Source organism: Bufo bufo, chromosome 11 (genome assembly GCF_905171765.1).
Source record: "Bufo bufo chromosome 11, aBufBuf1.1, whole genome shotgun sequence".
Taxonomy (NCBI): Eukaryota; Metazoa; Chordata; class Amphibia; order Anura; family Bufonidae; genus Bufo; species Bufo bufo.
Genome location: NC_053399.1, coordinates 91,316,831 through 91,331,156, shown reverse-complemented (window position 1 = coordinate 91,331,156; position 14,326 = coordinate 91,316,831). Strand labels below are relative to the sequence as shown.

The 14,326-nt window shown below is 43.5% G+C and overlaps 1 protein-coding gene across 1 annotated transcript; it reads right to left on the bottom strand.

Annotated features, from left to right (window-relative positions):
- Positions 1-457: 457 nt before the first annotated feature.
- On the bottom strand, positions 458-14,108 carry LOC120982231 (SLAM family member 9-like). The gene is made up of 5 exons (XM_040412242.1): positions 14,021-14,108; positions 10,459-10,776; positions 2,516-2,833; positions 2,084-2,179; positions 458-982 (listed from the first exon to the last, which is right to left on the bottom strand). Exons 1-4 carry the CDS (start codon positions 14,079-14,081, stop codon positions 2,091-2,093), a joined length of 786 nt encoding a protein of 261 aa, XP_040268176.1. The 5' UTR covers positions 14,082-14,108; the 3' UTR covers positions 458-982; positions 2,084-2,090.
- Between the last annotated feature and the right edge of the window lie 218 nt (positions 14,109-14,326).

Below are 14,326 nucleotides of genomic sequence, written 5' to 3'. Positions count from 1 at the left end.
TCAGCAGTGAGTTCAAATAGAGCACACACTCTACAAGTGACCTCATAAGTAATCAATTAGCATACAATATTGTCATACAAATAGTATACTTAGGGGATACTGTACATGTACCAACCACATGACAAACACATAGAGTGTACAGGGTATTCCAATCTACATGCACCCAGATCCAGCTTAGTGTAATGTACTTCAGAACTGGCACCATCTAACAGAGGTCCATATTATTATGTAATTATTATAAATGACCTCCCACAGCTCTACCAACACTCCCATTTTTTGACCACTGTCCTTGAAGCAAGTCCTCAAAAGGCATATGAAATGGGCAAATCTGCATAATAGGACATTTCCAGGCTGTTTTTTGGGCATTTTATATTTTAGAAGGCGCACCTTCACATAAACTGAAGAAGAGCCATCGTTCTCATTAGACAGCCTAAGATGTAAGTGCTGGTTATTATTGGAACATGCCTGTAGGTCGAGGGCTGGATTCTGATAAGAATTCTCTATTAGAGACTAGCTTTTTCAGAATTTTTCCAAAATTTGAAAATTTTATAGATTCCAAAGTTAGGGGTTCACTTTAATTGGACATATGAACGTCCAAGCCCATTCATTATAATTCTTCTTCCTTTAATTGTCAGTAGTCCTCTTTCCCTACCTGTAGAATCTCTATAAATGTTCAGAAACCCCCAGAAACCTAAGGAAGGAATAGGAGGAGGGAGCTGCAGCTGCAGAATCTCTCCCTCAGTGTATATATGACTGAATGCTGTGAGAGGGGAGGAGGAGCTGCAAGTTCGAGACGTGTCATTGGCTAAGAGCACAGCTTTTCGTCGGCATAGAGAGAAAATTTTCACAGGAATAGGCAGAGAAAGAGAAAGTCCTAACAGCTGTGGTTTACACATCAATTCTGGAGATCGATGGTCCAAGGTTCAGAATTTTCATGGTCAACATATTCTATCTCCATTTTCTGATCATGGAAGTGATGTTTCTGAGGAAGAAGAAAAGAAAAATACTGAGAACATGAATTTGAGCAACATCTAAAAATTGACCTCAATGGGAGAAGTATCTGGTATCATCTCCTACTGAGGGACCTCATTACTGTTATGTCTGACATCCAGGTTTGATTACAAGTTTAGGGTGTATAACACAGGTCCTGGAATGATTGAGCATGGGTGGTGATCTGTGCAGTTTCTTCTATTCACGACTCCTGCATTCTACTGTCACAACCAGACAGCTGAGAAGCTCTGACAGGAGCCGTCCATAACCTCCTCCTTGAGTTTCTTTGTTTTGGTTTCAGTTCCTCATCTCGTTAGTCTATCTCAGCTGTCATGCAGTTGGACTGATTGCTTCCCTTTAAGTTCCTCCCCATAATGCATTAGGTTGCGGCTTATACAACTTCCTGGAGTGTGTGTGCTTGCTGTTCCTAGTTCCCAGTCGTCTGCAAGATAAGTGCTGTTTATGTATTTGTGATTTTCTGTTTGCTGGATCCAGGTGACCCTGACTCCCTCCGTGTCTGTGTAGGGAGCCGGTGGTCGTGTCCCCTCACTATTGTAGGGTCTTCAGGTGTAAGATAGTCGAGGTACGTGGATATGTGCCCATCCACCTTTGGGGTGTTCGCATAGGCTGAGCAGTCAGGGAGAGTGGCAGGTCTCATGCAGGGGTCTCCCTTTTGTTCCTTAGTTGTGGATCCAGTGAGTCATAGATTATATTGTATTGTCTTGTTTCCCTGTACACCATCCGTGACATCTACATTCTAATGTATAAACTAGGGAGTGTAGCCGGATCCGATACAGATGTCTTCTCATAGGTATGGAGATTGGATTACAAGCTTGGATGTCAAGAAAGCCAGTGCCTCTGGTCCCCTTTCCGTAGTGGCTAGCAAAGATTCATCATGACCCAAAAATTCTCTTATTGATTCTGTTGGAATTTTTGGGTCATGCTCCACCCCTGCAGAGCCAGAACTAGGCATAATACAATATATCAGATTGGTCTGGAATGTTCCTGTAATGTTTCCAAGTATTTTTGGATTTATTTTACATAAAATCGGAGAATCATGGTGATAACATTCATTAATAAATAAGGGCATTACCTGCGTATTAGCGATAACAATGGGCTAGGCATATGAAGAACAGGGATACGCTTAGGAAAGCTCCTGTCAGGCTGGACCTCAGAGACATATAACATCCTAGAGACATGTGAGAGATAGAATTATACAATCTGATAAATGGGAGAAAAGACCTAAGAAAACGTTTAGAAGACATGTACTTTCACCTTTATTCAAGAACCAAGGTCATAGAGGTCAATATTTTTTCCATGAACAGCATCACTTCTTGCCTATGGCTGTGTCTGGTACTGCAGCTCAGCTCCATTCACTTAAATGTACTATCAGACACAGCCCATGGACAAGAGTGACCCTGACAGATAGTAAATGGTATTTTAATGGCTGTCATTATGGGGGTGTGGCCTGTATTCATGGACGGATATGCTTTACATATGTATATAGAGAAATATATCATGTTACCTCTCTCATGTGTGCTGTTAGTTCCTGCATTATTAGGTACCGCACAGAACGGTCCTAATTGGACAGAAACATTCTTCTGGTCTGCGTGGTTCTGGACTATACACATGATTTCCATGTCCAGGTGGTTCGGTAGTAGTGATATCTGGATGGTGCTTCCATTATTATCTATACGCTGATACGCAGAGTTCCTCCTACTGTTTTTCCAAGTATAGAAAACATCTGATGTGATCGATGGGACAGAACAATGGAGAGTAAAATTGCATTGCTCTCTGGTGTTTTCATTCAATTTAGACCATATGGTCGGAGACGGGACAGGTTCTGTAATCAGAAAATGGTGCAACCCTGGTTAAGTAAATTTGCGGTAGGAGAATATAATTCTGTTTAATCTCTATGTGCATCCATGGCAAGATTAAAGCTAAAATTTATTTTACACAATAAACCATGAATATAATTTGTCTGCAATACCATGCCTGACCACACGGTGTGCTGTTAGCAGATGGAAGCTATTTTAGGAACATTTAGTAAAATAGCCTAATGCTCCATCTAGTGGTAGAATAAAATAAAGCTTTAATTTATAAAATGATCTACATATTAAGGGTCCCTCTTTTTTTTAGTTCCATGAAACTAGATGGTTTAGCTTACAGATAAGGAAATATTAGAATTAAGTGGTTGTTTATTCACAGTGACCCCTTTTTCAAATGAAGCTAGCCTGACAACTATTTGATCGGCTTGGATGGCTGTGGGCAGCTGCATTCAGTCATACATTTTTCCAGCAGTGGCCACTACTGGTCAAATGTAGTATTACACGGTGCCCATTTCTAGGATTTGCTTACACTATAATCTGTAGACATGCCGGGTCCTCCAGAGAAAATACTCCTCTTTGCTTGCAGCTGTCTGTTCTACTTAACAGAGGGGGGTCCTGAGTCGATGCCCTTCCTCTATGACAACCATAAATTCAAAGAGACAACTCCTTTTTCAACTGAAGCTATTCTGATTCCTGACGATCATTTGATTGGCTTTGATCACCGTGGGAAGCTGCAGCCACACATACATTTTCCCTGCAGTGGCCACTACTGGGGACATGTGGTAGTACATGGTGCCCACTCAAACAAATTGCTTACCTTATAATACCTACTCTAAATATTTTTCATATTAATATTTTACTATAATGTACAATGTGTAGCGGCAAATACCATCTCTAGGACATATGTTTACTTCCAGTCGATGATAATGTGTCCTGCTCATGTGGTGGGCTGTCACGGTTATATTGGTGTTTGACTGTGACGTGGTTGCCATGCAGACTGGTTGCCGGTGGCAACGTGTTGTTGGCAGTTTGCATGTGCACTTCCCCTTTAAGGTTTGCCTCCCTGCTGTTTGGTGAGCAAGGGGTTAATCTTCTTGCTAGTGGGGATTAAGGTGCTTCCTGGGTGTGGCCGTGGGCTTGATATACAGTATACCTGTGGCATGCTGGCTGGGTGCAGTTGTACTACAGCCTTGCTTGGTGTTGGAGCTTTGCTCCTTCCCTGGGTGTTCCAGCCCAGTCCTTGAGGGCCACCTTATGGAACATAAATTGTTCTCTCTTATGTACCCTCCATGTACCTTTACCCTCACTTGTTGTATGTGTGGTGTGGGTTTATGTTCTGGGTGTGCGAAGCGTTTTGTTGGTTGTTACATGTCTGGGCTGTTGTTGGTGTTGGTCCCTGCATGTAAACTATTCGTCAGCCGGTATGTTGATACCTCCGGAAGGGGGCTGGTTTCCCGGAGGGGTGAACCATAAGTCTGGATGCAGTGCTGCCTGGGGCTGCCGTGCACCTTGCTGTATGGTGTCCAGGCAGTATCAGGAGTGCTGGATACCTGTGTGTGTGTGTTGTTTGTACGGTGTCCTATTTGGTGTGTGGGCACCTGTACTTATGCACGAGTTCCAGTCGCGGTGGCAGCGGCAGGTAAGTGTGTTTATGGTGTTCTTACCTGCCGACTCTGTTGCTGTATTCAGTCGTCCACTTTTCCATACAACTAGGCCTGTGGAGACTCTGGTTCATCCGTGTTTTCGATGAACCTGGTTGTCTCTTGTCCCTGTCTCCTAACCTCAGGGATTTCAGGGTTCTGAGGTTTCCAGTGTATGAGCCCTCCAGTGTATGGTTTCCCCCACTCCCCACTGTGACATGGGCAAATGGGTGCTCAGCTCATTCAAGGAACAGCTCTGCTAAGTGGACTGTAGCAGACCTGTGTGTCTAACATATCATCAAGATAAGACATGAGCGAATCGAAGCTGACGAAATAGAATTCGATCCGAATTTCAGGAAAAATTTGATTCACACCGAAGCCGAATTTCATCGCGCTTCTTGGTAATGAATCGCATTTTTTCCTAAAATGGCCGCTGCACGTGTGAAGACATGGAGAAAGGAACTCTGGTAAGGCGGGATCACCCACATTGACATGCATGCATGCAGCCAATCAGCAGCCACCCAGCCCTGTGATGTCATAACCCTATAAATAGCGGCAGCCATCTTAGATTCTGCCATTTACCAGTGTACTGAGTACAGGGAGAGACGTCAGCAGGGGCTAGGGACAGTGTAGGGAAAGATTGTTCAAGCTGTAGGGAAAGGATTGGGAGGAATCATTCCACAGCATTTATGTAGAACAGGGTTCAGTAGGGGAGGTTACAGCCTGGGTAATAGGAACAATCCTATTACACCTTGCTGCACTGACTGGGGATCCAAATTGCCATTATACAGCTCTGTAATTCCAGCAAACCATTCTTGTTAGGATGCAAGTGCTGTGTGATACAGCCATTAACAGGGTTTATTACAAGGAAATATTTCCACGTCTTATTGGCCCTTGTGCGGTGCAGTTATATGTTCTAAAGCATTTTTTGTCTTTTAGTAGTGGAAAGAAAAGGGCTTATTAGTCGTTGTCTGGTGAAGTGCGAATATTACAGCCCTTTTTGTCGTGTATTAGTGGCAAAACCAAAATATATTTGCCGTTTAGCGGTGCAGTTACCGTGTGTTAGCGGAAAAAGAAAATATATATTTTCGGCTCAGTGGTTTAGTTATCTGTGGTAAAGCCTTTTGTGACGTGTATTATCGGAAAAATGAAATATATATAGTATTTGCCAACCAGCGGTTTCCTAATGCTGCTCCCACCTCCAGACTCTGTCATTATGCCACTCTGTGGTCTGCTCATGCTGCTGCCACCTCCACACTCTGTAATTGTGCCACTCTACGGCCTTCTAATGGTTTTATCACCTCCACACTCTGTAATTGTGCCACTATGTGGCCTCCTAATGCTGCCCCCACCTACAGACTTTGTCATTGTGCAACTCTGCGCCTCCTCATGCTGCTGCCACCTCCAGACTCAGTCATTGTGCCACTCTGTGGTCTGCTCATGCTGCTGCCACCTCCACACTCTGTAATTGTGCCACTCTGCGGCCTCCTAATGCTGCTGCGACCTCCAGACTCTGTCATTGTGCCACTCTGCAGCCTACTTATGCTGCAGCCATCTCCAGACTCAGTCATTGTGCCACTCTGTGGTCTGCTCATGTGGAAGCCACCTCCACACTCTGTAATTTGTAATATTTTGCCTTTCGGCCTGGCTGACATCATGGTTTATTTGACCTTTCTTCTGATCTGTCAGAGGGAAGGAAAAATTAGACGTACAATGGATCCTGTCTGTGTAGCAGCTGTAAGGCCTGTATGGTCCCATCAGAATTGGCTTATGAATTGGTAGCCAAAAGCAGGAGTTGGTACAAAACATAGAAGACATGCAAATATTCCATTCACGTGTCATCTCTGTTTTGGATCCACTCCTGTTTTTTTGGGCATTAACAATACTGATCGATTACTGACCAAATGCTGACAGAGTGAAGGCGGATGCTCCACAGACAGGATCAGTTTTTTTGGGGGTTATTGTTCTGACGGATCAGAGGAAGGGCAAATTAATCAGTGACGTCAACACTAACTTAATGCTGACCCCCTCTCCACTCTGTCGGGGGGAAATACTTGTATAAGAGTTTAATAGAACAGGTTCTGTAGACATCTATGTGGAATCAGGAGTGCGCTTCTTCTTGGCGCTAACATCGACCTGTAAGGCTGAGTTCACACTTGAGTTATTTGGTCAGTTTTGGCCCCGTGACTGTCTAGTAACAACAAGGACAGGTGCACTCTGCGATCTTCCTAAGCCCTCAAACTGATGTTAAAATTGAGAGATTAGCAAACATGTCCCATCGGGAGGACATGTCTTAGCCCGAGCACCACGCCAAGGTTTCTCAAGTAGCTCGGGTCCTAACACTCACCTACCTGAGCCGTATGGGCAATACCAGGTGCCAGTGGGCGAATTACAGGAGTGTGAGGACCGACTCACAGCCAACTCACCAGTTAACTTCAGCATCTACCATGCAAGCAATGGGAGGAGGGAGGAGGCTGTGAGTCCCACTCAAGACTGGCTGGTATGGCCCAGGCCTCACAGGTGCACCTAAATGTAGCCTGTGGATGGAAAACAGGCACATTTTAATTGGAGTTTATACACCTCCATATACAAGCAAACTAACTGAAATAGCGTGGTGTTCAACAAGCAGGAAATGCTCAAACCCATATGCAGTTATGCACATATATACAGGGGAGCAAATCCTGCACTTGTGGCCCATTGCTAATGGCGATCCCCAGCAAAAATGCATACAGTGGAGGATGCCCGCAGCGGACCCGAGCTACTTGAGAAACCTTGACGCGGTGCTCGGGCTCAGACATGTCCTCCTGATGGGACATGTTTGCTAATCTCTCAATTTTAACATCAGCTTGAGGGCTTACGAAGATCGCAGAGTGCACCTGTTATATTGGTTCTCACATCCACATAATTGCTACCTTGTGTAGGATGTCTATTGTGGTACTTGTGGTCCGCTGCAGGCATCCTCCACTGTATGCATTTTTGCTGGGGATCGCCATTAGCAACGGGCCACAAGTGCAGGATTTGCTCCTCTTTATATATATATATATATACACTCACCTAAAGAATTATTAGGAACACCTGTTCTATTTCTCATTAATGCAATTATCTAGTCAACCAATCACATGGCAGTTGCTTCAATGCATTTAGGGGGGTGCTCCTGGTCAAGACAATCTCCTGAACTCCAAACTGAATGTCAGAATGGGAAAGAAAGGGGATTTAAAGAGGACCTTTCACCGATTCTTACCCTATGAACTAAGTATACATACATGTGGAGCGGCGCCCGGGGATCTCTCTGCACTTACTATTATCCCCGGGTGCCGCTCCGTTCTCCTGCTATGCCCTCCGGTTTCTCCGTTCCCTAAGTTATGGTAGGCGGAGTCTGCCCTAGCGCTGGCCAATCGCATTGCAGAGCTCACAGCCTGGGAGAAAATAACCTCCCAGGCTGTGAGCTCTGCGCTGCGATTGGCCAGCGCTAGGGCAGACTCCGCCTACCATAACTTAGGGACTGGTATCTCCGCCTACTATAACTTAGTGAGCGGAGATACCGGAGGGCATAGCAGGAGAACGGAGCGGCGCCCGGGGATAATAGTAAGTGCAGTGAGATCCCCGGGCGCCGCTCTACATATCTGTATAGTTAGTTCATAGGGTAAGAATCGGTGAAAGGTCCTCTTTAAGCAATTTTGAGCGTGGCATGGTTGTTAGTGCCAGACGGGCCGGTCTGAGTATTTCACAATCTGCTCAGTTACTGGGATTTTCACGCACAACCATTTCTAGGGTTTACAAAGAATGGTGTGAAAAGGGAAAAACATCCAGTATGCGGCAGTCCTGTGGGCAAAAATGCCTTGTGGATGCTAGAGGTCAGAGGAGAATGGGCCGACTGATTCAAGCTGATAGAAGAGCAACGTTGACTGAAATAACCACTCGTTACAACCGAGGTATGCAGCAAAGCATTTGTGAAGCCACAACACGCACAACCTTGAGGCGGATGGGCTACAACAGCAGAAAACCCCACCGGGTACCACTCATCTCCACTACAAATAAGAAAAAGAGGCTACAATTTGCACGAGCTCACCAAAAATGGACTGTTGAAGACTGGAAAAATGTTGCCTGGTCTGATGAGTCTCGATTTCTGTTGAGACATTCAAATGGTAGAGTCCGAATTTGGCGTAAACAGAATGAGAACATGTATCCATCCTCTGATGGCTACTTCCAGCAGGATAATGCACCATGTCACAAAGCTCGAATCATTTCAAATTGGTTTCTTGAACATGACAATGAGTTCACTGTACTAAAATGGCCCCCACAGCCACCAGATCTCAACCCAATACAGCATCTTTGGGATGTGGTGGCACGGGAGCTTCGTGCCCTGGATGTGCATCCCTCAAATCTCCATCAACTGCAAGATGCTATCCTATCAATATGGGCCAACATTTCTAAAGAATGCTATCAGCACCTTGTTGAAACAATGCCACGTAGAATTAAGGCAGTTCTGAAGGCAAAAGGGGGTCCAACACCGTATTAGTATGGTGTTCCTAATAATTCTTTAGGTGAGTGTATATACAGTACAGACCAAAAGTTTGGACACACCTTCTCATTCAGAGTTTTCTTTATTTTCATGACTATGAAGGCATCAAAACTATGAATTAACACATGTGGAATTATATACATAACAAACAAGTGTGAAACAACTGAAAATATGTCATATTCTAGGTTCTTCAAAGTAGCCACCTTTTGCTTTGATTACTGCTTTGCACACTCTTGGCATTCTCTTGATGAGCTTCAAGAGGTAGTCCCCTGAAATGGTCTTCCAACAGTCTTGAAGGAGTTCCCAGAGATGCTTAGCACTTGTTGGCCCTTTTGCCTTCACTCTGCGGTCCAGCTCACCCCAAACCATCTCGATTGGGTTCAGGTCCGGTGACTGTGGAGGCCAGGTCATCTGGCGCAGCACCCCATCACTCTCCTTCATGGTCAAATAGCCCTTACTTTTACCTTAGTTTTCCCAATTTTTCGGCTGACTGACTGACCTTCATTTCTTAAAGTAATGATGGCCACTCGTTTTTCTTTACTTAGCTGCTTTTTTCTTGCCATAATACAAATTCTAACAGTCTATTCAGTAGGACTATCAGCTGTGTATCCACCTGACTTCTCCTCAACTCAACTGATGGTCCCAAATCCATTTATAAGGCAAGAAATCCCACTTATTAAACCTGACAGGGCACACCTATGAAGTGAAAACCATTTCAGGGGACTACCTCTTGAAGCTCATCAAGAGAAGGCCAAGAGTGTGCAAAGCAGTAATCAAAGCAAAAGGTGGCTACTTTGAAGAACCTAGAATATGACATATTTTCAGTTGTTTCACACTTGTTTGTTGTGTATATAATTCCACATGTGTTAATTCATAGTTTTGATGCCTTCATAGTAATGAAAATAAAGAAAACTCTTTAAATGAGAAGGTGAGTCCAAACTTTTGGTCTGTACTGTATATGCACAACTGCATATGGGTTTGAGCACTTCCTGCCTAACGCCACGCTATTCTTGTTAGTTTGGCCCCGTGACTGCCCAAATAAGTGAAGTGTGCAGTGATTCTAAGAGCTACGTCTGTCCTCTGCATTTCACTACCACAGCAGACTCCCTATGCGTGTTACTGCAAGGCCCAGTGTTCTACACACCTATAAAGGCTCTCTGCAGCCAGGAAATAGCCCTTTTTATAACACGATTTGCCACGAATAAATTCGGGTCGAACCAAATTTTTTTTTTTAAATCCGGCAAATCTAATTTTTGAAAAATTCGCTCATCTCTAATCAAGATAGATTTAAGCCCTGGATGTAAACAAGGAAGTACTTGAATTGAACAAAAAAAACTAAAACGTTTAAGTTCTGAAACTAGACTATCCCTTTAACTCTGATTAGTATTCATGAGGTTTATTTTAAATATTAATGAGTCTGATTCCCATTCTGGTTTCAGACTGTACAGTGACTGCCACAACACCCACATGAACCTACCGTACACCGTGAGGATAAACGCCGTCCTGTGTATCTCTTTGCTGATGAGTATGATCTCGGCGCAGTATTTCCCAGCATCCCTCAGGGTGAGATCTTTGAGGATGATGGTCCTTCCATGACTTAAAGTTGTAAGACGGTTCTTGAATTGGTTACTGTACATCAAAATTGACATATTTCCAACTTCTACCACTTTAACAGTTCTGCTGCCAGTTGTAAATTTCCATACGATTTCTTCCACAGGAAGTGGGAGGTGCAGTTGGATGGACAGTTCTACTGAGCGGTTCACTAGACCGATGACCTGAACTGGCGTCTGATCGGCTACAGGGAAACACATAAAAAGGATGACATTTCAATTAATTTTTTTTCATCTGGGACATCTCTAGCTGGGTATACTGGCTGATAACTATGGTGACCACCAGGGACTACAGAGTATCCATCTTTGTCAGGGTCCTGAATGGCCTGAAATCTGCCTTGTTATTGAGAACTATAGACAGTCGGGGAGTATTATTGTGTAGCTTAGCAGATTTTCTATTTGGGGATCTGAGAAAGCTTGGTGACCACTCATGTGGGAGTTTGAAGGGGTTTTCTTGACCCAGAAGCACCCATCAGTCCTGTCTAAAAAATTCTAACTTGCCTACAGAAGAAAGTTTCCAATATACCTACTGTCTCAAAGCTGCGTGGATCCGCCACTGTGGAGCCAGGTCAAGTGAGGCTCCTCGCTTTCAAAATCTTATGTCCAATGTCATGTCCTGCAGTCTGAACACCAGTCTGGTCTGGTCTATGGACTGGCATGTCACTTCCACAGGCCATGAAGGAGAAGCTTTGATATTTGTCAGATGATTCATAAGTTGTTGCATGCACCAGGGATACAATTAGTTCTAGCCCTGTGCACAGTACCTCCCCCGTCCTGGACTCCAGAAGAAATGTACCTGTCCATAGACCAGGCCGGAAACCTAGTATTCAGACTGAAGGACATAACTTTGGAGAATTTATGATTTCAAAAGGGAGGCCCGGGTTCCAGAGAGACCGATCCAGGTAACTTCAAGACAGGAAGCATTTTGGAAAAGTTCTTCGGCAGGCAAGTTTTGATTAGTTCACGTGGCTTGATGGGTCGTGCTGGGTCCCAGAAAACCCCCTTAACCCTTTGAGGACAGAGCAATTGTCTGTTTTTGCATTTACATTTTTTTACTCTCGGCTCTCCGGGAGCCATAACTTTTTTATTTTTCTGTTCACATAACTGTATGAAGGCTTCCTTTTTGTTGCAGGACAAGTTGTACTTTCTATATGAAATTTTTTTTTTCTTACTTTCCTCCTTCTATCATCAAGTGCAACTCATAAAGCGAAACATACGGTATATAATTTTTTTTTTCTTTTGATGCTGAATACTTTAATATGTTAATACTTTAAAACTTTAAAAATAATTACCGGTAATTTCTTTTTTAGCATCGCCATATCCTGACCAAATAACTTTTTTTTTATAGTTACCTTGCTGTGTGAGGGCTCATTTTTTTGTGGAGTGATCTGTAGTTTTTATTGATATCATTTTAGAGTATGTATGACTTTTTGATGACTTTTTATAAATTTTTTAGGAGGTGAAATGACCAAAAACCAGTGAATTGGCCGTTTTGACTTTTTTTGCATTAAGACGTTCACCGAACAGGATAAATAGTTTTATACTTTAATAGTTTGGGTTTTTTGTGACATGAAAATTTTCATTGTTTATTTTTTTATATGGGGAAAGGGGGAGAATTTGAATTTTTATATTTTTTTAATTATATATTTTTTTACTTATTTTAAGTCCTCCAATGGGACTTGAACCTACATTTGTCTGATCGCTTCTCCCCAGACTATAATGAATTAACATTGCAGTCTATAGGAGATTCAATACGTTTCTATGGAGCCCTCATGGAAATGTATTACTGTGGTAGCCTCAAGTCTTCTTAAGGCTCAAGGCTACCAAAGAGAATGAACAGCTTCCCCGATCATGTGGGGAAGCTGTTTGTAGAATTCCCAGGGAAAGCCACCTCAGATGTCGTAGTCACAACTAACCATGGTATCTAAGAGGTTAAATGTCTGTGATTTGCGTTATTACCGGTCGCAGACATCGCCTCCGGGTGTCTGCTATGTAAAACAGCAGAGACCTGCCAGTCATGGCGCCCACTCTGCTCCGAGTGTAGACATCCGCCATACATGGCAGGGCTAAATCCTATTACTAGTTCACTGCCAATCTGGTCTTGGTCTGAAACGATCAAGGTAATTAATGATTGACTGGTTGCTAAGGACATTATGTCTGACAATCCATATCAAAGCACATGGTTGGGAGGCAGTGTGATCCTAGCAACTGGACAGCTTGGCAACAGTCATCTTAACATGCCTTATTAATCAGATTTTACTCTCAGAATACTAAGGTGGTGGACTTTTTTACACTTGGACGAAATTACCTCAAATTACTTACCAGACAAGCTCTACTACCCAAACTACCCAGAATTTAATGTTACTATCATCCCTTTAAGAATAGTTTTGGGGATCCTGTCTAGCCTAAGAGACGTTATACAGTATACGGAGGTTGCTGACATCCCATAATCCTGCTACACCACCAGTGATTATCTAGGATAAAACACTGGTGGTCTGAAAGGACTTCTGCTCTTGTCTTTACTATATTAACCGAAACAGCGCCACCCTTGCCTATGTGGCTGTGTCTGGTACTGCAGCTCACTAGACTGATATGCAATACCAGATACAGCCATATGGGCACTACTTTAGGGACACTCTAGCACAGTCATGATGCTCTTGTTCTGCTGATTGGTGGGGGCTCCAGGGGTCAGATTAAGAAAGTCTTAAATGTTATATAACATTTTTCAGATTTTGGTTCAAAGGAAATCTTAACGCTACCTGTAAATTCCCCAAAGAGTGACACAAAAAGAAACTGCTGTGGTCCTGTTTCGATGAGAAATGCTGCTAACATCAACATGACTGACCACCCCACATCCTGTTTTTCCTGACCAGATTATAGCAAAATTTTCAAAAGTTTCCTTTTGATCTTCTCAATGCAGAACATGGACTACCTGAAGGTCCATGAAGGACCCAGAAATGAGGCCTCTATGTTTGCTACAGAGATGCAACCCTGGGACAACAGACCTCAAATACATCTACTATGGCACTATGGAGTGACTGTAATGCCCTTTTCAACCAGCAGGAGGCAAGTAAGAGTAATACAGAACAGTTGGGACACTGTCGCTTTAAGAGCTGCAAATCAGTCTACATAGCTCTAGTAGTGATGTAGCAGAGTTGTTCAAGGCCGTCCCTTTTTTGCACGCTTTAATAAGGCGAGGGCTACACGGTGACTTATCAAGATCACAAATGGGAGGTGGATTCAGAGAGGATTCAGCTCTACTACCCCTACCCGAGAGTCATATACCGAGTGTCTGTTTTTTACATTATTTGTGATGCCTACAGATATACAGTAGAAGTGCTGAATTTGTCACTGACCTTTTGTCCCATATACAACTTACTTACAAAACTAGTTCTGCTACTTCAGAAAAGTAATACTAAAGCCACTTACCTGAAGCCAGGAGAAGGACGGCCGCCATCACAGACAGTAGTCTTGGGGCTCTGTGCAGCATCTTCACACTACGATGAGAAGACGTGTAATGCAGGCGTACTTCCCTCCCTGGTCTAAAGAACACAGGACATAACCACCTCTTCTCAGACATGTGGTCTGTGACATCATTTTAACCACATTATGGCTTCACTGACCAACAAATCATAAAAAAGATATTCCGGGGAAAGCCGGGTTCCAACCACTCCTCAACCCTAGAGCCCCCACTGGAATTATCATCCTACTTCCCAAGACTAATAAGAAGCAGAT